This window comes from Gastrolobium bilobum, unplaced genomic scaffold (assembly GCF_033153095.1).
Source record: "Gastrolobium bilobum isolate Gb01-03AN ecotype WA unplaced genomic scaffold, APGP_CSIRO_Gbil_v1 utg24468, whole genome shotgun sequence".
Classification (NCBI taxonomy): Eukaryota; Viridiplantae; Streptophyta; class Magnoliopsida; order Fabales; family Fabaceae; genus Gastrolobium; species Gastrolobium bilobum.
This window is the reverse complement of record NW_026898146.1, coordinates 64147-88055: the sequence shown is the minus strand read 5'-3', so window position 1 is coordinate 88055 and position 23909 is coordinate 64147. Positions and strand designations below refer to the sequence as shown.

Here is a 23909-nt window from a genome sequence, read left to right as displayed (position 1 = left end):
TTATCTCATTTGTTTTTTGCAGATGACATAATCCTTTGTGCTGAGGCTAGTATAGAGCAAGCTCATGTGATCAATCAAGTCCTGAAAATTTTCTCTGATGCTTCGGGACAGAAAGTTAGTAATGAAAAAACTAGGGTATTTTTCTCTAAGAATGTCAGCTTTGGTAAAGCTAGAGAAATTAGTGACTGTTTGGGATTTTCCATTACATCTGATCTGGGCAAGTACTTGGGAGTTCCACTTCATCATAGAAGAGTTTCTAAAAGATCCTTTAGCCATGTTATAGATAGAGTTCAGAAGAGACTGTCCTCTTGGAATCTTCACTCTCTCTCCTTGGCTGGTAGATCTACTCTGGCTAAAGCTGTTCTTGAAGCATTACCTGCCTACACAATGCAATCTGCTGTCATTCCTGTGGGAGTTTGCAAGGAAGTGGAGAAGCTTACTAGAAGCTTTATTTGGGGTTCAAGCCAACAACAAAAGAAAACTCACCTTGTCAGCTGGTCTAAAGTCTGTAAGCCCAAGATGGATGGGGGTTTGGGTCTTAGAGACCAAGTCATGATCAACAAAACCTTCTCCATGAAGTTAGGGTTTGGTATGCTTAACAATGCTGACAATCTTTGGGTGAAACTTCTCAAAGCTAAGTATAAGGTTGGGGATATCATGATTCCCAACATCTCTACTGTCAGAAATGCCTCTAATACTTGGAGAGGTATTCAACAGGTGTGGAAGCTTATCCAAGCTGGGTCCCTAATTCTTCTTGGTGATGGTAGGTGTACAAGATTCTGGAAGGATCCCTGGATCCCTGGAGTGGATAACCTGATTGATAAGGCTATCCTAGAAGTTCCTGAAGAGGTTCTAAACTAGAAGGTTATAGATTGTATATCGGTTGAAGGTAACTGGAACTGGAGTATATTGGGTCACTACCTGTCTGATGAAATTTTGCATGCTATAGCAGGTATTCCCCCCATTTGAGGATGGTGGACCTGACAGAGTTGTGTGGAGACATTCTTCATCGGGTTTGTTCTCTATTAGGTCAGCTTATGCTTCCTTAATTACCCCTCAAATTGACCCTCAGGCTAAAGATTGGAGATTAGTTTGGAGATGGGAGGGTCCCCAAAGGACTAAATTCTTCCTTTGGCTTTTTTTTAGTAACAAGCTCCTCACTAATGCTGAACAGTTTAGAAGGCACATGTCTGATGATGCTGGGTGTCCTAGATGTCATGACCCTGTTGAAGATATAGACCATATATTCAGGAAGTGCAGCTGGACGAGGGAAGTTTGGAGCTACTGGATTGATAGCAAAAGGCAGGCTAATTTCTACAGCAATGGTGTTGACAGCTGGCTGAATTGGAATCTGAATTCTAGGGAGCACAATAAAAGATGGAAGTTGAAATTTGGTGTGATCTGTTGGCAGTTGTGGAAAGGCAGAGACAAGCTTATTTTTGAAGGCACATGCCTTAGTCCCCAGGATTTCTTCAATCAAGTTTCTATTTACATTTTAAACATTGAAAGTTCTAATGATATACTGCTGTCATCTGGTTTAATTGTTGATACTATGGAAGAGATTTGGGTTCATTGGGGGGCTCCCATGGAGGGTTGGATCAAGATTAATATTGATGCATCCTGTCGAAACAATGGCTCGGATTTGGCTTGTGGTGGAGTAATGAGAGATAGCTTTGGGAATTGGTTGCAGGGTTTCAATAAAAATCTGAGCCATGGTACTGTGTTTATGGCAGAATTGTGGGGCTGTGTGATTGGGGTGGAGTGGGCTTGGCAGCAGCAACACAAATGTGTGATCTTGGAGGGGGACTCTTTGGTGGCTAATCAATTGATGGTGGAAGGGTGTGTTGATACTCATCCCTGTTATTCTCTTGTGAATAGAATTAAGAACCTCCTTAACCGTAATTGGCAGGTACATATTTTACATACATATAGAGAAGGCAACCGAGTGGCTGATTGGATGGCTAAACTCAGAGTTGATACGGAATGAGATATTCATTGGTTCAGCTCTCCTCCGGATGGCTGTGGGGACATTTGTTTAGAAGACTGTAGGGGCACTATGCTGCCCAGAACTGTTGCTTTGTCGTTTTTGCTTTGTCGTTTTTGCTTTGTTATCCAAAAAAAAAAATTGTTCTTTTCCATCTTATAAGCTTAAACTCACATAGTTGGGACTTTTTCTTGTTAGTTTATAGTATGGAATTCAATATCCCATGATAAAATATCCTTTTTCCATTCCCTACCCCCTCCATGAATCAATGAATCCCTTAGTCGATCGAGGTTCTTTAGGCTTCACTGTGGTAGTGAGGAATAAATCTTTAGTGTTACTGTTGCACCAAAGATTCAGTACATCCCACCAATAGAAATATTACATGTCAGTTAAAATTTTCTTTTCTCTGCCAAATTTTTTCTCTCTCCTATAATGTGTAATGCTTCCATTGGTGGGATGCACTGAATCTTGGTGCAACAATAGCACCAAAGATTTATTCGGCAGTGAAACCACTTCTAAGCTCTACCAGAGTCTAGTACACGTTTTTTTTTAAAGTTATCAATATTAGTTGATAGGATATGAAAATAAATACGGAAAAGTATAGAAGATGATCCACTAAAATATATGAAAACATATTAACGATTAATCTTAGCATCGATTAAACACAGCTTTGCTGGATGGTTAAAAGAAGTAAATATTTAATAATTGGTGGGTTTTTTTTTAAAAAAGTTATGCTTTTTGTTCCTTTGTTTTTTTATGGCTATCATTATTTAAAGGGAAAATGTGTGTTATTTTAAATGACACATTTTATATCATTGCACTTTCACAAAGATGTGGGACTTACACCTTTAAAAAATTTTCCACCCATTCTCTCTCCCATTATTTATCTCTTTCTCTCACTTAAAATGACACAACTTCGTGTCCTTTAAAATGATACACATTTTTCTCTTATTTAAAAAGGTAAGATATATTTTTTATTTATTTTAAATTGTTTTTGTCAACTTTATAATGCCTTAGGAGTGTAAATACTATATTGTAGTATAAAAATTAAAACGGGTGAAAAAAAAAGGTAGAGTTAATTTGGACTTGGCTCATTAAAGGGTTACACGTTGTCTCCCCAATAGTGAGCACATGTGAACCTCACCTAAGAGGATCTCACTCTGGCACAATTCATCCATCGTCCACTTTCATGATTGAGGTGCAATTCCTCACACTCAACAATTAGGTAGTGGACAAAACAGTTAGGGTCTTTCTTTCATATCATTAGAGAATATTATCCCACCTATATATACACCTCTTTACCACGTGAAGAGGTATTATGCATCCATTACTTTCATAAGTTGTTACTCTGCTGAATTATAGAGTCACTATGCCCTTACATATTCCCCTTCCCTCAATCATACTTGAGATAACACTCTCGACCTAAAGGTTTGGTTCACACTACTGCCTCCTTGAGCATTTACATAGTGATAACATTAAATAAAGAAATAACCAGAGAACGTATTACAGTAAATGTGATAGAAGAACACCCAGAGGAAAAAATTCCACTCCAAGACAATATCCCTAGCCTTGAGAGCTTCCCTATTTCCTCCCCCAATTCCCCATCCTAACTCTCCAAATTACAAAATAATATTCAGCATAAAGAAACCCCATCCTAAACATCTATATATAGCTAGTTCCTAACTAATGCGCTTGGATATTTTATTAAAGGTCCATCAATACTCACCTTTTAAAACTCACCTTGTCTTCAAGGTGAAGAGAAAGGGCAGATAATATTTGGGAAATTTTCACCTGGGTCCCATTGTTTAAAGCATACTCACCTTGACCTACTTGGGTAACTTAGTAGGACTTGGAAGCTTCACGGAATACTTCCAATAACTCCATAATCGCTCCTTCTTGGGCACATGATAGCTTCTCGCCCCCCTCCATTTGCTCAACCTTTACTTCTACGCCTGATGAGTCAAGCCGAATGCCCTTGCACGTAGGGGTATTCATCAACCGATCCAAACTAATTCAAACTGCGAAACCGATAACCGAATAAACCGAAAATCGAAAAAAAAATCGCAAATTTTAAGTGGATTGGATCGATTTTCGGATGAGTTGATGAAAACTGATCCAATCCAAACCGATCCAATATATTAATTCCCCTCTACCTACTTGGGTCTTTCCCAAATCATAGCCCAAAAATTTCTAAACCCAAGATCCATTATCCCATCAACTAAACCCAAGAAAAAACCTAGTCACATCTCATCAATAAAATTTCATCTATGTAGAACTTCATATCTCATTGCCAAAAAAAACTATAATATCGTTTACTGATGCTTTTATATTTCAATTTTTTTTTTATAAAGCCTATTATACAGAAGATGTTATTTGCACAATAACCATGAAACAAATTTTAGAATTTTCAAAAAGCCGAAAATCGATCCAATCTAAACCGAAAAAAATTGGATTGGATTGGATCGGATCGGATTTGAAAAAAAATCCAAATTGAATGGATGATTACATGATCAAAACGAAGGGATTGGATAGGATGACTTTTGCTTCCAAAACTGACCCAATCCAGACCGCGAACACCCCTACTTGCACGTCCCTCGACTATGCACATTGTTTACACTGCCTATGGCTGCCAAATATGTATTCTCTGGTACTAAACCCCCCACACCCAACAACATAACTAGCAAGCTTGGGTTGTGACAAATATAGTCTGCAAAGCAGTCACACCTCTTCTTCATCTCTTCTAGCAAAAATTCTTCATTATAAATATGGTTCTCAGAATAAGTGACGAAGGCAGTGGGTGTGACTGAGGATGATAAACTAGGTTGGAAGAAGCGTTGTGACGTTGTGGTAGATGGTCTAGGACGTTGTGGATAAGTGACTGAGGACCCGAACTTGTGTAAGACATTGGGCCATGACTTGTATAAAAGAAAGTTGGACGGACATATGGTATTGGGCTTGGGCCTGAACAGATATAAGAGAAAGGTGAACCCATATATTGGGCTGAATGTGAAGAAGCCCAATGAGTATGAGATTGGTCTATAAGAATAACAGGGTGAGAGGTTTGAGCTTATGGACCCATGGTTGTAGGTTGTGACGGAACCACCAAATTATTATCAAAGCGCCACCAACATGTCACAGTTTGCGACACGACCCATTCACGTTCTTTCTCCCGTTCTTCGATTCCTTGTGCAAGCTTGAGCACGTGTTCCTTCCCTAAATTTTCTATTGTGGGTAACTGCATTTCTGCTGCTGCCTCAACATTCTCTTCTTCCTCGTGATCTTCATCCTCTTGCACTTCTTCTTCTTCTTCTTCCCTAATTTCTTCTGCTTTTTTATCTGAGTTTCGAAGTGTTCCTTCGTTTATGCTTCCTCCCCTTCCTTCTCCATCGTCTTTCGCTCTGCTTCCTTCTTTTTCTTCTTTTATTTCTTCTTCGATTTCTTCTTCTTTTTTACTTCCTTTTCTTATTCTTCTTTTTCTTCTTCTTTTTCTTTTTTTGATTTATTCTTCTTCTTTGGTTGATGCTTCTTTCTACATCTGTTTAAAACAATATGTTCGACTTTGTTTCTGAAACCAAAAAACAGAGTCATCTTCTTCGTCTGCAACCTATTTCTAAAACCTAGCCTTGTGTCTGATCTAGCAAAACACTGATCAATACGGTCTATTATTGTTCAAATAGTTTCCTAAAGTTGACGAAAAGCGCCTTCAACTCCATCCATTCTTTCTTCCAAACGATCGAAACTCCTCTCAATCTTTGTCAATCTATATTTCATTTTTTTTTCTTTTAGATCTGGAGCAGAAAGAAATATCCAAAGAATGTATTACAGTAAATGTAAGAGAAGAACACCTAGAGGAAAAAGTCTTTGCAAAAAATTCCTTCACCAATGGGTCTAAGCGACAAATCACAATAAGTGGGCCAATACCGTATCTCAACCCAAAACCTTAAGGCTATAGGTCTATGGGTCTTTTGCACTTATATGGTCCTCACTTGGTTTATGTTTAACTAACGAGAGACTTTATTACTACTTACACTAGAATATTTCTAATAATATTCAGCATAAAGGAACCTAATCCTAAACATCTATATATAGCTAGTTCCTAACTAATTGGATATTTTATTAAAGGCTCGTCATATATTATCATTGATGAGTCGGAATGGTAACTCACACTAAGTTCAGAATTTTAATATCTATAAATTACTTTATTTTATGTTTTCAAAGAAAATATATGAAGTCTTGGAGTTCAATTGAAGTATCCTATATTTCCAGCCGAGACAATATGAGATCACTCTTGCTTGAAGTTACCGCCAAACCATTGTTAACCACAAACTCAAATCATTATTCTTTATACACATCAGTTCATCTTTCAGAAGCAAACACAAGAGTAACATATTACAATCTGAAAGCTCAACACAAGCACATAGGGAAAAAAAGTATGAATAAATTACAACATAAAATGATTAATAACCCAAAAGGCCAAACCATTTCAAAATGCATTACACAATAATCAGAATGTACCCTTTAATTTATAAATGTTAAGCATGTTAATAATAGAAAGTGATATAGCAGAAAGCTGAAAGGTATCCTTGTTTCTCTTTGTTAATGGCGAAATGACACCATTCTTTTGCTCGAATCCATCTTCACATGTTGTAGAGGCATCAATGACTGAGCTTAGTTTGACATTAGAATCAGCATAACGCTTAGCTTTGTAATCTCTAATTGCTTCTCTAAGAGTTAAGATGGAATCAGAATAAACTTCAAGGCAATCATCTAAGCATGCTTTGATAAAGGGGTCTAAGTTGTTCTTCTTCAAAAGCTCTTTGATGTGAGCGCTAGTGTTTGTCACGTTGTGCCTAATTAGCTTGATAGAGATAAGGCCTAGTTCATTGAGGTTTTTGGCACATTGGCTCCTATGGTCTGATTGAAGAGATGTAATGCAAAATTTGTAGTTTATGTTGGGATCAGTTTCTGAGCAATTCTTGCAAGTTTGTTGGATGAGATGGTTAGTAGAAACAATAGAATGAAAAAAACAAAAGAGGATTGTGAGAGAGAGCAAAAGGAAAGAGGGATGGTGCATTTTCTTTGTTTAGAGTATTAGACTTACCTATATTTTATTTAGGTAACATTGTAACATATAATTTATAGGTGAGGGAAATAAATGTGTAGTTGTTGGAAAGATTGTTCTTTCTTAATTTATGGGGCAGAGAAGGAATGCTTATATGAGAATATATGTAAGTTGTCATCTAAACAAGAAGGAATTAGAAGCTAAGCTAATTCAGCATCATTAAAGGTGGATGAATAATGCCCAAAAACTAAAAGAATTGATTGGGATTTTTATTTGCATGGAGAAATTGATAGGATTCTATAGAGGGAGTCAGGGAGAGATATGCAAATAGTTACGCAAGGTTTATGCAGTTATCTTGCCTTTTAAACGATTTATAACAATGATTTAAGGGTAAATCACACTTTATTCTATTCTCCTCCCAATGGCTCTCATACTACCCAGAGAAGCACTAGTCATGCCTAACCATCTCGCCTAAGCATCATGGCAACAGCTCATTAATCTTTCTCTCTCTTCATAAACATCCTCCATCTTTAACTGTGTGGTTAGATCCAGTCCAATTGGTGTTGGATTGATCTTGCACTATTTTAACAATCAAATCGGAAATTCAACCAACAACGCTTCTGTTAACGGTTTGATTAGTACATTCAGTTAAATTTATAGTTAATCTGTAATTAAACAAGTAATTCACGATTTGATCATTTTAATAGGTCCACTGAGTCTATATTTTAGTGATAAGTGTTACTGGCTAAAATCATGAAAGTAAAAAGGAAAAATTACAATTTAATGGCCACAACAGCGGCAATCGAATTTCGGGACAAAACTTGAACAATTGTCATATTATTCCATTTGGGATTAATTTTATGGAAAACAAATTTCTGCTTTTAATGTAAAAAAAAATTATGTCATAAGTGAGTATGTCCCATTATTAAGAGAAGAGAGAGAAAATATTAATGAGACTTATTTACTCTTATATAAGTGTAGCAGAGAAAATTTTTTTACAATAAAAACAAAAATATTAAACTCATTATTATTATTATTTTGATTCAATGACCTGAAAAGATTAGTGAGATCTACACACTCATTTTTATAGAAGTGTGGCCGGAAAAAAACAATTCTTCGATAAAAATAAAAATGTTTTCCCCAATAATAATGATTTTTCTCTTATATAATTTCACGTGACCATATTATTTGAAGAGTTTTTAACTTTTAATAAACAAATCAACGATGATAAGGAATAAAAAGAAAATATTGGCATACAAAGTGGAGAAAAAATCAACGATTATGAACCCTTTATATGATCCAGCAAAATTACATATTACATGATCCATTTAAAAAAAAAGGGAAATTATTTTCCTTGCAATAAAAGATAAAATTATCTCTAACAAGCTCAAAATGATATTATTTCGGTATTTAGAAGGTTTTTTTTTAATAATTTTACTTTTCTTTTGTATCATGTATTTTATTAAAATATCATTTTTTTCTTAACTCCAAAATAACCATGTTTGGGAGGGAGTGTTTTCTAAAGATGCCTACCTAAATCTGATAGTAGGGTAAATGTATTTCGACATCAATCTCATCCAATAGATAGCTTTCCGTTTCCCACGTGATATATGGTATTCCTGGAAACCTACCAATCTGCTTTATTTGGTGATTGTCCAAAAGACTTGGGTACCCCCACTTTAAGCGCGCGAAAGGACAAATTTCGGATCCAGAAGAATGAGTGCAAATGATATTGGGGGAACACCAAGATACTTTCGATGTTATTGTACCTCAGAATACTTCGATGTTAGCCACTAATTATTGTGCAACTGGTATTGTTGTCCCTTTCCACCATTCACTTAATAAAAGGTTATTTTGGTAATATCAAAAAATTTCCCCATCTATATTTTACTTACATCCAAACATAGACTTTATAAAAGTTACCTAATTTTCCTATCAAAATTTTATCTAACCAAACAACTTTTTTTACATTTTCCTACCAAACTCATATTCCAACTATTTTCCTATCAATTACATTTCCCTAGTATTCATAAAAATTTATCCTCAACCAAACGTCCCCTTAGACAAAATGAGGATTATATTTCTCATGTGTGGATAAAATTCACTAAAAAGAAGAAGAAAGAGAAGTAAAAAAACTTATATTAGATATTTTTATTTCGTTTGTCTCATGTAATATATACCCCTTTAAAACATGGGTTTTACTTCTCTCATGTTGTATAAGAGAAGCTATCTCATGTTGTGAGATAAATTAAATGAGGTCCACCAATTTTTAAAAAAAGAAAAAGAAAAGAAAAGAGAAACATGTCTTTTTATGTGAGTATAAAATGAGATAACAATCTTATGTAGCATAAGAGTATAATTTTCCTTAAAACATATTACAATTTAATGTTTTTTCTATAATTTTTGAAGTGGATAAACAGCAGAAAAGTTAAACCCCAAGACAAAACCCTTTACCTCAAAACCCGTTGCGTTGTTGTTGTTGTACTCACTTGTCACATTGTTACCAAAACAAAAGAACCAGAAGCACAGAGAGAGAGACACACCACATCAATGGCGAATCTTAGAACAGCCATTGATTCAGCGTTTTGGGACTTGAACATTGCTTCACCTCAGACCTTAGATGGTTGGGCCAAAGCTGTTCCTGGAGACCCTTTTCCTCTTGACGCTTCTGTTGCAAGCAGACTCCTTCGGCCTCAGCAATTCAATTTCTTCTCAAATGCCTTGTCTCATAGGATTATCCCTTCTCTCTCTCCCACTTCTCCTAAGGATTTGGGTTCCTTCTCTCTTCAGTCACTCTTCAAAATTTTCTCCCCTCCTTGGTAATGTTTCCACTAACCTTTTTTTTGTTTTTTTTTAATTTTTTTGTGATTGTGACCATATGTGTGTGTTTTGGTTTAACGAACCTGGTGGAAAATGGGTTCTCAAGCATTTTAATCTTAATGGGTCATTTTTGTTTCTCAATGGTCCTTTGTTTCTTGGGTCTATCCTTAAAATTTCAGGTACTTTGACACTGATGAATGAAATAATCATTTTATATTTTATATTTTTTTTCATACAAATAAGAATTAAACACTTAACCTAATAGACCTACCCAAACCCCTCACCACTAGACCACTCATAATGGCTTTTTTTTTTTTTTTTTCCTTTTTTCTTTTTTGTTTTGAATGGGACTAAATTTTAAGAAGCTAGGCCATCTAATTTGTTAGCCAATTCTAACTTTTGGGAGTAAATGTGTGTTTGGTTGAATGTGGGGGCAAAAGGGGTTTCAAGCATTTATGTCTGAAAGGGTCATTTTGCCTTTTCAAGGGTCTATGCTTAAAATTTTTCAGTTATTTTGAAACACTGGAGAAAGCTATTTGTTTCTGCTTCTTTTTTAAAATAAGGGTTGATTTTGTTGAAGGGGTTTTTGTTTTTGAGTGGGACTAAATGAATAAGAACCCAAACCCACCCTTTTGTTACTCAAAAGAAGAGGGAAAATGAAAATGTTGTGTGTATATATCTTGAAAATGACAAGTTGATAGTGTATCTCTGTATCTATCATCCAATCCCCAATTCTTGAAGAGATGTTGAGTGCTGTTGTCATTTTCAAGGGGTGTAATGTAGCATGGAGAAACCATATACATAATAGAAAAGAAAAGGATATTTCATTGCACCTACTTGGATTATATATTTTAATGACTGTGAGTGTAAACGTTCAGTTGGATTCTTTCTTTGGGTTCTCTTGTGCTTATTATTATTTGTTTTGTTTATCCTTTTGTTATTATTTTCTGATAAATATGAATAATATAAAACAGTTATGTAGTTTATGTATTCAGTGAGTTGTTAAAATCTTGTTGAGCATCTAAGTTTTACTCATTCTTTCAGTTCTATTGGTTATGTTTGTTATACTTAAGCATAAGTTTGTGTTTATGTTATACATAACTATCTATTTCATATATTGGTTCTGTTTATGCATTCTATTTATAAATATCTTTATCTCTAAACTTTAACAATTTTTTTATTATTTATTTCTTTACTTATGCTGTCCTCTCTGTTATTCAACATTTCTACTTTTCTTTTTCTTTCTTTTTTAATTTTCCCCTGTATTACATTGTGGAATGTGTGGAGAATTTCATGTTTTCTATTTCTCTAGGTTATATTCAATATGAAAAGATTTCCATAGTGATGTTAACAGTCTACTAATGAATGATTTTGATTTATTTTAATTTTTAACAGGTTTATATAATCTCAATATCTCTGTTTGAGTCCCATCTTTTCCATTTTGTAGTTAACTGAACAGGTCCATCAACTTATCTACTACAAACTTTTTCCTATTTTTAGTCCCATCTAATATTCCAGAGAATTCTCAAACCTACATTTGACATATATTGTTTACACTCCAAAATGAGAAATTTGATGGACATGACAAATTTTGAATCTCTGATTTCATGCCCACCCTTATTCTTCAAAGAGTAGTGGGTGTCATGAGACACAATGAACATAAACTCCTTTGCCATAATTCTTCATTGTTAGAAATATGCTTAGAGACACAAATGAGAGTCAAAACTAGCAGTGTATTGTTAGTTTACACTGTTTGAACTGATTGCATATTGTTACATCATTATCAATCTCAACTCTTCAATTTACTCATACTGCTTTTATATATTTATGGTCAATATAGGTGGCTTGCAATGACTGGACAATTTCGTCCCAGGAAGCTGATTACTAATATAAAAAATGAGATTTCTAATGCTGATGAATTTGATCTCTCCACAGTCAAGGATGTTGCAAAGCATTTCATTGACAAGTCACTTTTTTCGTTTGGGTTAACCTCGCAGTTTACTTTTCCTACCTCAACATCCATGCTGTTTTCTGTAGAGAGTCATGGTGAGAAAGAAAAACGCCGCTACAAAATGATGGCTTTTCACAAGGCACGGAATCTAACTGCTTGTCATTATTTTTCATTGTCTTGCATGAACATTTAAACATGTTAGGCTTTCTTTATATTCTCAAAAGGTTGAGTATGACTTGTTTTTATTTAATTTATGGATTGTTTTTCCTCCTTTTCTGATATAGAAAAATACCTTGCTACTGTAAATACTGGAGATTGGAACATGCAATGTGTGTGGTAATTGTAAAAGTTAAAATTTGTTATTTGAATGTCAAATTTTAGTAAGTTACTGAAAATTTGATATTTCAATTTTAACTATCCCATCTCCTAAGGGGTTTGGGTGAAAAAAAAAGGCGAACATATGCTTAGGGGTGTGCAAAATAACCAAAAAACTAAACCGAACCATGAACCAAACTGAGCTGCACTTAAAATAACCGGTTTTTAAAAACCAGTTCATGAACTGAGCCGGTTTTTAGAACCAGTTTAAGAACTGAACCATTTTCAAACCGAACCAAATTGATTTTTATAACTTTATTTTTTAAATTTTAATTTTTTTTCTTTTCAAAATAGGGTCGACCCGAACCGGTTCCGAACCGAACCGTTTCCAACCGAATCGAATCAGTTTTGAACCGAACCGAACCGAACCATTTTCGAACCGAACCGTTTAAACCAATTCGGTTCGGTTTTTCAAAAATTTCAGTTCGGTTCGACCCATGCTCATCCCTACATATGCTTGGGAAGAAGTCAAACTTGAAATTTTATTGCTTGGTTCTATTTTATTGCCATCCAATTCAGATAGCAGAGTGGTTGAACTTTTGACTATTGTGGGTGTATCTACTAGTACCATGTAGAGTAGGCCTTCTGAAAATTTTGGTAAATTTTGGGTGTGTCCTTATAATAGGGAATTTTTTTACTCATTTATTTGCGCGAAGTTGGTAGGAATTTTGTCCTTTAGTTGGTGTGGATGGCATCTATCTGGTGCTTGTCTCATGGTTTCTTTAAGGTAATCTCACTGACAGATACAGTAAGTGATTAAAAAGCTTAATTGTATTCATGAGTATTTTTTTTTTATTTTTATTTTTTCTGTTTTGTGTTAATCTGGGATCTGGTAGGGAGGATTTCCTTGTCTTGTTTTTTTGTTTGTACTCCTTCATTCCTCTAAATTCTAATGAGCTTTCTTCATTTAGTTAAACGATCAAAATAATATTTCTTCTAAAGTGTTCTTTATTAGTTTCTTTATCTTTTTATTCATTTTTAAATTGTTAATTTGCACATGCAAATTCTTCATCTCGATGTTGCTCTGTAATTGCATGTCATGCTCTCTTTTTGGTCTTTTATTCTCTATTATATCTTCTTCTTTTTTAATTTTAATTGTACTATGGTGCTTGAGCCTATAATGAAAGATCTCAGAAGGCAATGTTTCTATGCAGCTTCCTGATCATGATCTTACATTGGAGGCAGCATGGCCTCAATTGTTTGTTGACCACAAAGGAAAATATTGGGATGTCCCTGAGTCTCTGTCTGTTGATTTGTCATCACTTGTGTCTGATTCTGGATTGCGATACCACTTTGGGATACATAAAAATGGTGGTAATCCCCAGGCAATGAATGCAACTGATGGCAACCCGCCACTGCCTCTACTGCCAGGGTTATGTGCAAAGGCTGCCTTTACTTATGAAAAGATCAAGTACTTCTGGAGAGATATGGAGGCTGAGGAGGATGACGAACGACAGATAGACAAGGTGCTTCCATATGATGTGCGTCTTAAGGGACCTCATGCTGCGGTATCTGGAATTTTGGGTAATTTCTGTAGATTGATGTTTATCATTACTTAAGATGAGAATCAGTATGTTCATTGTTCATGTAATTGTCAATCACTCTTTTTCATTCTTGTGGTGTGGTTTACATGTTTCTTTAATTTTTTTCATTTTTATTTTCATTTTGTTGAAATTATAGGGCTTAGGTAGAGAAAATGGAAAAGAGTGGAAAGGAATACTCATTAATAAAATTATATTGATTAGTGTATTATAATTTAGGGAGAGTGTAAGCTTGGAGCAGTGGTAAAGATGCTCCCTTGTGACTGAAAGGAAATGTGTTCGAATTTGGAAAATAGTCTTTTAGCAAATATGTAAGAGTAAGGTTACATACAAATATTTCCCTCATCCCTACCCGCATTAGTTGGGGTTTAATAGAGAGTGATTTTAGTGTGTTGTGATGTGATATGAAATGCAGAACACTAACTCCTATTTATACTAGTACTAGACTCCTAATCCTAATCAAATAGGAAATGAATTAGGAAATATAGTGAATGACAACCACTTCTAAAAGATCATCAAGATACTCTAAATTATTATAAGTGCACTCAAGATAATATGAAACATTTTCTAGCTATTCTAACACATTTATTGTGTTGATTATTATCAACCTTCTCTTATTGATAAGTTTTTTTTTTTTTTTTAATGTGATCTTTCCCCAAAAATTAAGAAAAAACCAAATATGCTAATAGTGGGTGCATATAACTGCTCTTGTATTCCTCTTTTGCATAAGTTACAAATTCCTGTTCAAATAGGCTGTTTTCATATATGGAATCAATATGACTGAATTCAAGGAATTCCTTTGACTGGATAAATTTCCCTTGATTTCCTTACTTTTTTCCGTCATTGGCGAATTGATGGCTGATAGATGGGTTAACAAGTTTGTGACAATTATATTATACTTATTTTAGTTTTGTTATTGGTTCATAATACAATATAGGTAGCACCTGTGCTTCCTGGATTTGGAATGGGAGGAACTTTTCTGGCATTGATTCAGAAAATCTAGAGGGGTCAACAAGAAGCAAGAGATCTCGACTTAATGCTGATTTGTTTGGTTCAGTTTGCTATACTTTTCAGCATGGAAAATTCACAAAGGATTTTGGGGACTTAACCAGGGTAGATGCTCGTCTAGACATATCTTCAGCTTCAGCACTGGCAAAGAAGATTATGAATGGTTTCAAAAGTTCTACTGCTGATGTTACTGAACAGGCATCAGCCTCACCCCGGCTTAATTTGATTTTTCAACAGCAGGTTCATTTTCTTTTTCCTTGATAGGAGCAAGTAGCTCTTTGTGTGTTTAGTTTGGGTGTCTTTAATCAAGAACAAGTTTTAACTGCAAAGCATTTAATTGAGTAGTTATAGTCTTAGAATAGTTCCCTTCTGTAGAATCCTATATGTAGCTTATCCAATGAACAAAACTTGAAGCTAGACACATGAAGTTATAATGTTGTTCATGACTTTCACAGTAGGAACTAGAATTGCATGTACCTTGTGCAATGATGGAGCGAGGGAGGGACTAGGGTGGGCAGTTGCCCCTTTTATGCTCATACAAGCCTTTAGTTGTATCAGAGTATGATATAAAAATCATTAATGTAGTCTCACCTAACAATTTAAGTTTTGGGGTTAAGAATTATTCTTTACATGGTATTAGAGCTTTTGTAAGTTGTAACCAAATAGTTACGAGTTCGATTATCACTGTCCCCCATTCTATTAATAAATAATTAATATTGTGGAGTTTCTTAGCACAAGTAAGTGGGCCTATATATTATTTACCCTTCAAGCCCAATCGGCTTCCATGTGAGGAGATGTGTTAGAAAAATATGATATAAAAATCATTAATGTAGATTCATCTAACAGCTTCAGCTTTTATTGTCTACTTGTAGGTTGGAGGGCCAGTTGTCTTTCGCGCAGATTCCCGAATTTTGCTTGAATCTTTTACTAGGAAACATGGTGTGTCTATGGAGGATTTCATTTGCAGCTTGAGTTACTCCTTTAGGTCTCTGCAATCTGGAAAGGTAGTTGCTTGGTATTCTCCAAAAAGGAAAGAAGGAATGGTTGAGTTGCGCCTGTTTGAGTTTTAGACCTTTTTTTGTAACTCTCAAGTATAGACATTTTAATACAAGAAGCCCAACATGCTTGCTTTAAAAGCTGTTTTTGTTTATCATTGGCTCTTGTTATGTGTTGCATGCACCAGATGATATACTGAAACTCAACATCAATGATTTTATAATGCCTAGAAGTTTAGTTAGTTGATTCTTTGTGCTACCCTTTTTTGATTTTCTTTCTTTGGTATTAATAAAGAGAGATGTTTAGTTGGGTGGACCAACCAACAATAGCAAAGCGAACTACGTTGTTGTCATGGTTCAACAGAGATACAACTTTAAAAGAGAATCAAAATAGCACTTCTAGAGACACCATGGACTAAAGTGAATTAGCAGAAGGTAATACTGATCACCTCGGATAAGTATTAGAAACAGTATCGCACACGAAGGAGAAGTCATAAGCTTCTCCCAACAGCTTTTGACTTTTTTTTTTCTTCGTAAAAAATTCCTTTAGAAAAAAAATGTATTTGGTTTGTTTTTTTTTTTTTTTAGGAAAAAGAAAAGCTGAGAATAAGTCATCAAATGGTACTTAAAATTGAAGACCAGGATTGGAAGTGATATCTTGTGAATGTTAAATTAAACTTTTCATATTATGATTAAACCATGCTCCTTATTTTAATATAGGGAAAAGCAAATGTCATGTTACAGGCAATTTTTGTTTCCTCCTACTCTCAGTTCGTTCTCTGTGTTAGCTTTTTTCTTCATTTTTTTTTAATATTTGGTGGACCCTACCAAAACATGTCTTTGTAACATGATGTATCAATTTTCCTGTGTTACATGACATTTAAAAAACCCTTTAATATAAGTTCCCCTTTCACCTTTAATTTACCAGAGAATTTGGTACTGGTTCGTAAGTTTTTGGTGATAGGATGCAACTTCTCATATTGGCTTTAGGCCTAAAGCATTCAGAATTAACCTTCATCTGAATGACAGGCTTTGGCCCTTTATTTCAACCCAAAAAATAGAAAAATACAAATCCATGAAATGACTTGAGATATTATGATTAGATTAAAAAATATTAAGGTCTAATATTAGTTTGAACAAAGAAAAGTAAAAAAATGGAGATTCCCCAACAGAGAAGTTTACTTTTGTGAAGGGCTATCGATAAGCACTTAAAACCATCATGCATGGATGATTCAATACTCAAAAGTGAATGAGACACCAATCCAAGATTGTTCAAATACTAAACCTATCTGAACCCCAAAAAACAAATCGAAAAACTGCTATCACGAAGAAGGTACTTATTGTTTAGTCAATAGAATTCAATCCTTTAACAAGAATGCACAAACCTTATCCTTTTAAAAGTGAAGTCATGAACTTGGCGATAAAAGCCAAAGCAAAGGCACAAGTTATTATGACATAACATGAGGAGAAAATTTTAACACCTTTGAAAATGGTACATTTTACTTCTAATACATTTGCAATAAAAGTTATAAAAGAAGGCTGTTCCTTTCTGTTTCATACAGTGGCCAAACCCTATTCAACCACGGCCAATAAGTCACTTGCTTTGCAGAAGCAATGCTTTGCATCAGTCCCCAAATCCACCTGACAAATAATTACACCAAAAACTCATTAATAGCAACAAAAACAATTGATTAATAATGGCATTATAATACTCTAGATTTTTTTCAAGAAAGATGAATCACAACTTCGTTTCTTTAATAGTGACCAAAACATCCACCACATTGCTAACCATGCAATACTTGAAGAGCAACATTTATTTCATTAATGCAATACTGAATACACTTACTATTACAATAAAATAGTCACAATGGATGTAAGTAAACTATAATTGAACATAACAGTACAACTTAGATGCAGTACCATTACCTTTCAGAAGACTGAAAGGAAAGGATATGACAGCACAAAAAAATAAAACGTAAAACAGACAACAGCATAATATCAAAAGGGCAATAACCAATTTGCGTGTACGCCTTGTGCACACAATCCTTAGGCATGAAAATTTGTGCAAAACGATGCTATAAAAAAGTGAGGATATCAATGACCAATGAAAAACATTTAAGTAAAAAGATTGTTTTCTAAATTTGTCTGTGAGTAAAGACAATTTCATCATATATTGGACAAACTCAGCCTAAAAATAAGGTTAAGTTGTAAAGCATTTTCCTGACAAAAGTTAATTAAAAGTCAAACAAGTATGAGATATACCTAAGACAAACAAGAAAAAAAAAGGTTTAGCTAGCACTTGCTCTAATCTTGGATAATTTCATGAGCCAAGCACTGGGGTCAGTAGTATTTTACCCATAAGTTGTTCTTCTGATATAAACATTTCTTCAGTCAGTGATTTATTCATTAAAAACAACTTTTAACAGTTTATGTTACAACTTAGAATATTATCAAATTCATAACATTATCTTTATAAAAGTGCAAAGAAAATATTTTAAGTCACTTACCTCATAAGCATTCATGTCAGTGAATAGTACCTGCAAAAGAATAATTATACTTTATATTTGGAATAAATTCCAGCGAGCTCAAATGATTCAAAACAATACTATTTTTTTTCTTTCTAATTTTGATTATTTTAACAAAGCAATGGTAAAAATCATATCCAATTTAATCGTTATTGACATTACATCATTCAATTCTTAAATTCCTGGCATATGGAACTCCTTTCTACAGCATTTATGTTGGTCGGAATTAATATTTCACCCTTTTTTCAGTCTTCATAGTTTTATTACAAATATTGGCATCTGATCAGTGTTTTGTATCAACACCATTGAAAGTTTTATCATTGAAAAATATTATATGTTTCCTCTCTATCTCTCTCATCCCTGTAATTTCAAAAGTATGCAACTCAATTTGATATATGAACTATTACTATCTATAACCCAATTACCTGCTCATAATAATTCATATAAATGTTTTTCTTATATAATATGTAAGACAAGGCTACCTATGGTTTCTACTAGAAATATAACATAATACATGAAACCAATCATCTGCGTTTTATCTGAGGGCTCATTTGGTGGACTGGATAGGATAATGGTAGGATATGATATGGGACTGATAAGGGTAGGATATGATATGAGGCTGATAAGCCTATATCATGTCCTGTGTTTGATGAGCACCTGATTAGCAATCTAATAAGATTATGTAGAAGGAGAAAAAAGAAAGAAAGAAAAAATATAATGCAATAAATACAAATATATTGGGTAACGTGGGGATATATTGGGTAGCGTAGAGATATATTGGATATTTAATATTGGTATCCTATCCTGTTGAATCCTAACCCAGCTCCCCTCATAGAATAAGAAATCATGCTTTACCAAAAAAAAAATAATAATAATAAGAAATCATGTATTGGATAGGATAAAATGAGACAATAGGATAAGCTAATCATATCCTATTGACCCACCAAACAAGAGATACAAGTAGGATATGATAAGTTATCCTATCCTATCTTCTTTATCCAGTGCTCCAAACAGGCCCTAAAAGTTTAAGCTGTTGGGTGAAAATACATGATCAATTTTATTTTATCTCTTAACACAATCCCCCCGCACGTGAAAACCCTTTAGGATTTAAAGTATAAAAAATGCACAGGCCATCTTCTTTTTCCTGGATGCCACAAACAAGCAATGTGGTGTTTTTTATCAACCAACAAAAATATGCTAACTGCAGCATAAAAATACTATTGCTACTCGTGTGTCAAGAACCATTTCATCATAAAAGCTTAAGCTGTAAGGTGAAAGTAAATGAATTATTTTATATTTTATATTATATTTCTAACATGCTCCCTTACATCAGCCCATTGAACTTAAAGGGTGAATAATACATAAACTCACCTACATGTGCTAAGAAATTTCACAATTTTATTAGAAGAATGGCGAGCAGCAAGGAATGAATCTGGACCACTTAGTCACAAAGGCTTTAATACCATGTCATGAAATGATTACTGCCAACCTAGGCAAACAAAACTGGTTAAAGATCATAGTACTTTCATCTATGTACATTGCACCTAAAGCATTCAAGTTCTTCACTTTTGATGGAGATGAACCTCAAGGTACACGCAAAGCAGCTTATGCCTAGTCATGGATTCCATTCATACAGTTTAGTAATTCACATTAAGAGGGTATTTTAGTGGACATTACTGTTTAGCCTAATTGTATTGCTCAAAACCTGAAGGCCAGAATTCATATGTGCATCGAGTAGATATAGATTACACCCATTTGTCCATATAAAATCAGCAGAAGCAAGCATTCATCCGGCTTTATATGTTTTTGCCCTTCCCAGCTTGCATACAAGAATTTTCCTCACCCCTACCCTCGCAAGATTTCATGGGAAGTGGTCTATTTTTTTTATATGGGTAATTATATGAACTCAAAAGTTGAGGTTTTCACTCCTCCAGAATTTTCAAAAACCTTCTCTGCATATTTCGAAGTTAGTATCAAAGCCTCAACACCCACTAGTTTGATCCTTGTCGACCTACAAGATGAGCCTTTGCATTATCCACACGTCAAAGTCAAAAACATTCTTGTGTGATGGGACATATTAGGTGTATAACCATTCATTAGCTTCAAATAATAACTTGAACTTTACAGGGAATTGGTCATTCATAAGTGATAACATTAACTTACGATGTAACTGTAAACTGGGAATTAAGGCTTGTAAGTGGGATTTAGGGATTAATTATCAATAACTCAGGAATCCAGGGTTACTTGTTTGGATCTTGGAATATCTTATGCCTAGTCAGATTCTCTGATTCTGACTATATTCCCTTTTTAAGATTAGGATTATTTAGTCTTAAGTTTCGGTTGTTTATATTGGTAGATTTAGGGTCCTTTGAGAATTTGAGACACCTATATATGGCATATTATCAGTCTCAAGGATGTTAGCTTGTTATTGAAATCAAGTATTGAGAAAATTTAAATTATTCTTTCATTCTTTTCCATCATTTCTACATCTCTTTCACAGTAACAATCACACACCTTCGATCCAGCCTTTACTTCTCCAGCCTCAGCACCAACAGTTAAGATCTGAAACAAATATGAAAGAAAATGAACAAATTATCAAATCCAAAACACACAAAAAAATAAAAAAATTAGAGTACAAGTTTACAGGCAACACACCAAAGGCATCTATGTCTACTTACTTCTCCAACGAGATATCGCTCAAATTTAACAGCTGACTTGGGCAACAAAACTCCACCAACTGTTTTCTGCACCAAAAAATATATTCACATATTAGCTATAAAACTCAAGCTATGCATAGTTTCAAGAGACTGATTACATGAATTAAACCTGTGACCTCCAGGTCAAATGACAACAACAAAACAACAGTCTCACATCCATATGACGAGGGAAAAACTCGTAGGACCAAAAACGGAAGATATCTTGCGAGGAAAAATACAACAAAACAAAAAGAAAACAAGAAGAAATGTCTAGACAAAGTAGAATGCAAATGGCCAATCTCACAAGATATTATACAAACCACGCCTTCAAAGTAACCAATGGCTGAACACTGTCACCATATGGAAACCAAACATGAAATTCTATCCCTTATAGCAGACAGGTTGCCACCCTTATGTTAAGTATGCTTGTATGATCAATACAACTGAAACTTTAACAGGACCCATATGGTTATCGTGTCAACCATATTATTTTACCAACTTCATTATGCTGCTATAAAGAAATATACATTAAATACCCTAAACTGACAAAACTACATTGTCAACTAATGACTGATTCACCAACAACTATCATGTAAGCAAAAAACTCAGGAAATTCTTATGGACATTGAAGTCAAAACTCAGAACATATATCTCTCAGAGGCATGACAGCTTACCACTCTACGTAAATGTTACATATATGTCACGACGGCCCTTCCATCAACTTCCACTGGACTTCTATCACACACTCCCATTGAACTCCCAGCATAAAAATGATGAAATTATAAGGCTGATAATCATAGGTGACCTTAAGTCACTTATATGTCAATTATCATCGCAGAACTAGATCTGTATATCTCAAAGAAGTTTCAGATTATAGTAGTCTATATCTTCATACACAATTTCTTAACTTCTATGGCTATTATTATGCATGTGCAACTCATAATGGTGCATTTCAATACCAATTACCCATCCTACACTGCATTACGGGGCCTTGCTAAGGGTGAACATGAATGTTTTTGTTTCTACTGACAAAACAGAAAACAAAGCAGAGGATATTGAATGAAGAAAATCATAGAATATTTTTTATGTGCCTCGCATGTGCTTAGGTCACACAAGTGCACCAACCTGAAGCACACACAAGGGATTTTCCATTAGCAATATGCATTGGCACACCAACCACATCAAAATTCATGTAATGGCACAATCCCAAAGGGTTTCTCAAAATAACATCAATCTGCAACTTAGCCAAACAAAGAAGGCCCAAAAACGAGCCCAACATTTACATTAAGATAAGGAACATAATAATTTCTTATCAACATTTACATCAAAATAAACATCAATATGCTAGTAATTCCAAGACTATAGGCACCAAGGTTGAAAAACACTAAATGGAAGAAAAATTAACAGCTGGAATCAAATCCTGATAGCCCCTCCAGTCTAAGAATAAACAATAACCCAAATTAAAAAATTTGATTTTTGGTAAAGTTCATCGCTTACTTCTGATAGCTCCTCCAAACGAATAAGAACTCTATCAGCCTGAGGCACAACCTGCACCCCAAAATCATCAAAACTGAGATTAAAAAATTGAACTTTCAACCAATATCAACATCTACCCACCCATACACAACTGAAATTGTTCAAAAAAACCATAAAAAAAAAAAACCTTAGTGGGTTCCCATTTTTTGGCAACTGCATTGATCTTGAAAGAGTTCCTCTGCAAAACTGCACGAAACCCAGATAATAAAAGGTTAAGAAAATGTGAAAGATGAAGAAATAGGTGAACATAAATGAATGCTTTGATGAGTTGAAGATACATGGGAGTCTCCGGTTAGAGAAAGAGAGTGCACTGGTTTTGTGTAGAATGGGACTTGGTAAGGTCAAGAATGTGGAAGCCATGGATAAGAAAGAAGAGACCAAAACCAAAGCTCTATGCTGCAAAAGAATGGATAGGTAAGAGTGACTAAACCCTTCGTAGGTTTATGCCAAAAAAACAAAGAAAAGAACAAAAAGACAAACAAACAAACAAATTAAGAGACGAGAAATTACCAGAAGAGGTACTTTAAAGACACAAAATTGTATCATTTAAAATGACAAACACTAAACTCTTTAGACATGTTTGGTACATAGTATAAGATAAGGCCGGATAGTATAAGGCCTGATAGTACAAGACCTGATTGTGTTTTAATACTATCCAGTGTTTGGTATGATATTGTATAAAGATAATATCCTCCAATATTTTAAAAATTAATATATTAAAAAATTATTTTAATATATAAATATTAAAATGATATATTAGTTCTTGGAAATTGTACTTGTAAGCAATATTAATACATCAACCCCTTATCAGGCCTAATCCACCACTCCTAGGCCGGATTAAGTTATACATTATTTTGATGTATAAGGGGTCCTGCTGTATAAGCTTATACCATACGATGGTCACACCAAACAACTGAAAATGTCATAACGTATAGTATAAGCTTATACTATCAGGCTTTATATATCACACCAAACAGGCCCTTTGCCTTATTAGATACATTGTTTCCCTAGCTTTTCATTCTTTTACCTAGGGTGGCAATATAGGTTGAGCCCGACGGGTCAACCCTCCAACCTGCCAAAACGGGGCGGGTTAGGTTGATGTTTTCAACCCACCAACCCACCTCAACCTGCCCCGCCTAGAAGTGGGTCAAAACGGGTTCAACCCGCTGCGGGGCGGATTGATCCGCTGAGTTATAATTTTTTTTTTTTTATAATTAGGTAGTATTTTTATTAGTCCTTAAATTTTTGTGATATCCAAATTTTTTTTTATCTTAGTACTTCCTAAAAAAAATAAAGAATAATAACTTTATTTATGACAAATGTTATCTATATATAAGTTCCTAAAGAATATTTGACAAATATTAGTATACATTTAAGATTGAGACTAAAAAAATATGGAGAAGTGTGAAATAAAAT

General features: G+C 34.4%; 3 protein-coding genes across 3 annotated transcripts; 1 reads left to right on the top strand and 2 right to left on the bottom strand.

Annotated features, from left to right (window-relative positions):
• Positions 1–6488: 6488 nt before the first annotated feature.
• LOC133313198 (putative invertase inhibitor) lies at positions 6489–7058 on the bottom strand. Its single transcript, XM_061514533.1, has one exon. It carries the CDS (start codon positions 7056–7058, stop codon positions 6489–6491), a length of 570 nt encoding a protein of 189 aa, XP_061370517.1.
• A 2501-nt stretch (positions 7059–9559) lies between these two features.
• LOC133313213 (protein TRIGALACTOSYLDIACYLGLYCEROL 4, chloroplastic) lies at positions 9560–15960 on the top strand. The gene is made up of 5 exons (XM_061514547.1): positions 9560–9865; positions 11707–11956; positions 13347–13716; positions 14671–14981; positions 15614–15960. Exons 1-5 carry the CDS (start codon positions 9597–9599, stop codon positions 15809–15811), a joined length of 1398 nt encoding a protein of 465 aa, XP_061370531.1. The 5' UTR covers positions 9560–9596; the 3' UTR covers positions 15812–15960.
• A 1104-nt stretch (positions 15961–17064) lies between these two features.
• Positions 17065–22923, bottom strand: LOC133313212 (10 kDa chaperonin 1, chloroplastic). Its single transcript, XM_061514546.1, has 7 exons — positions 22772–22923; positions 22621–22679; positions 22455–22505; positions 20940–21005; positions 20776–20823; positions 18244–18273; positions 17065–17377 (listed from the first exon to the last, which is right to left on the bottom strand). The coding sequence occupies exons 1-7, from the start codon at positions 22851–22853 to the stop codon at positions 17309–17311; spliced, it is 405 nt and encodes a 134-aa protein (XP_061370530.1). The 5' UTR covers positions 22854–22923; the 3' UTR covers positions 17065–17308.
• Between the last annotated feature and the right edge of the window lie 986 nt (positions 22924–23909).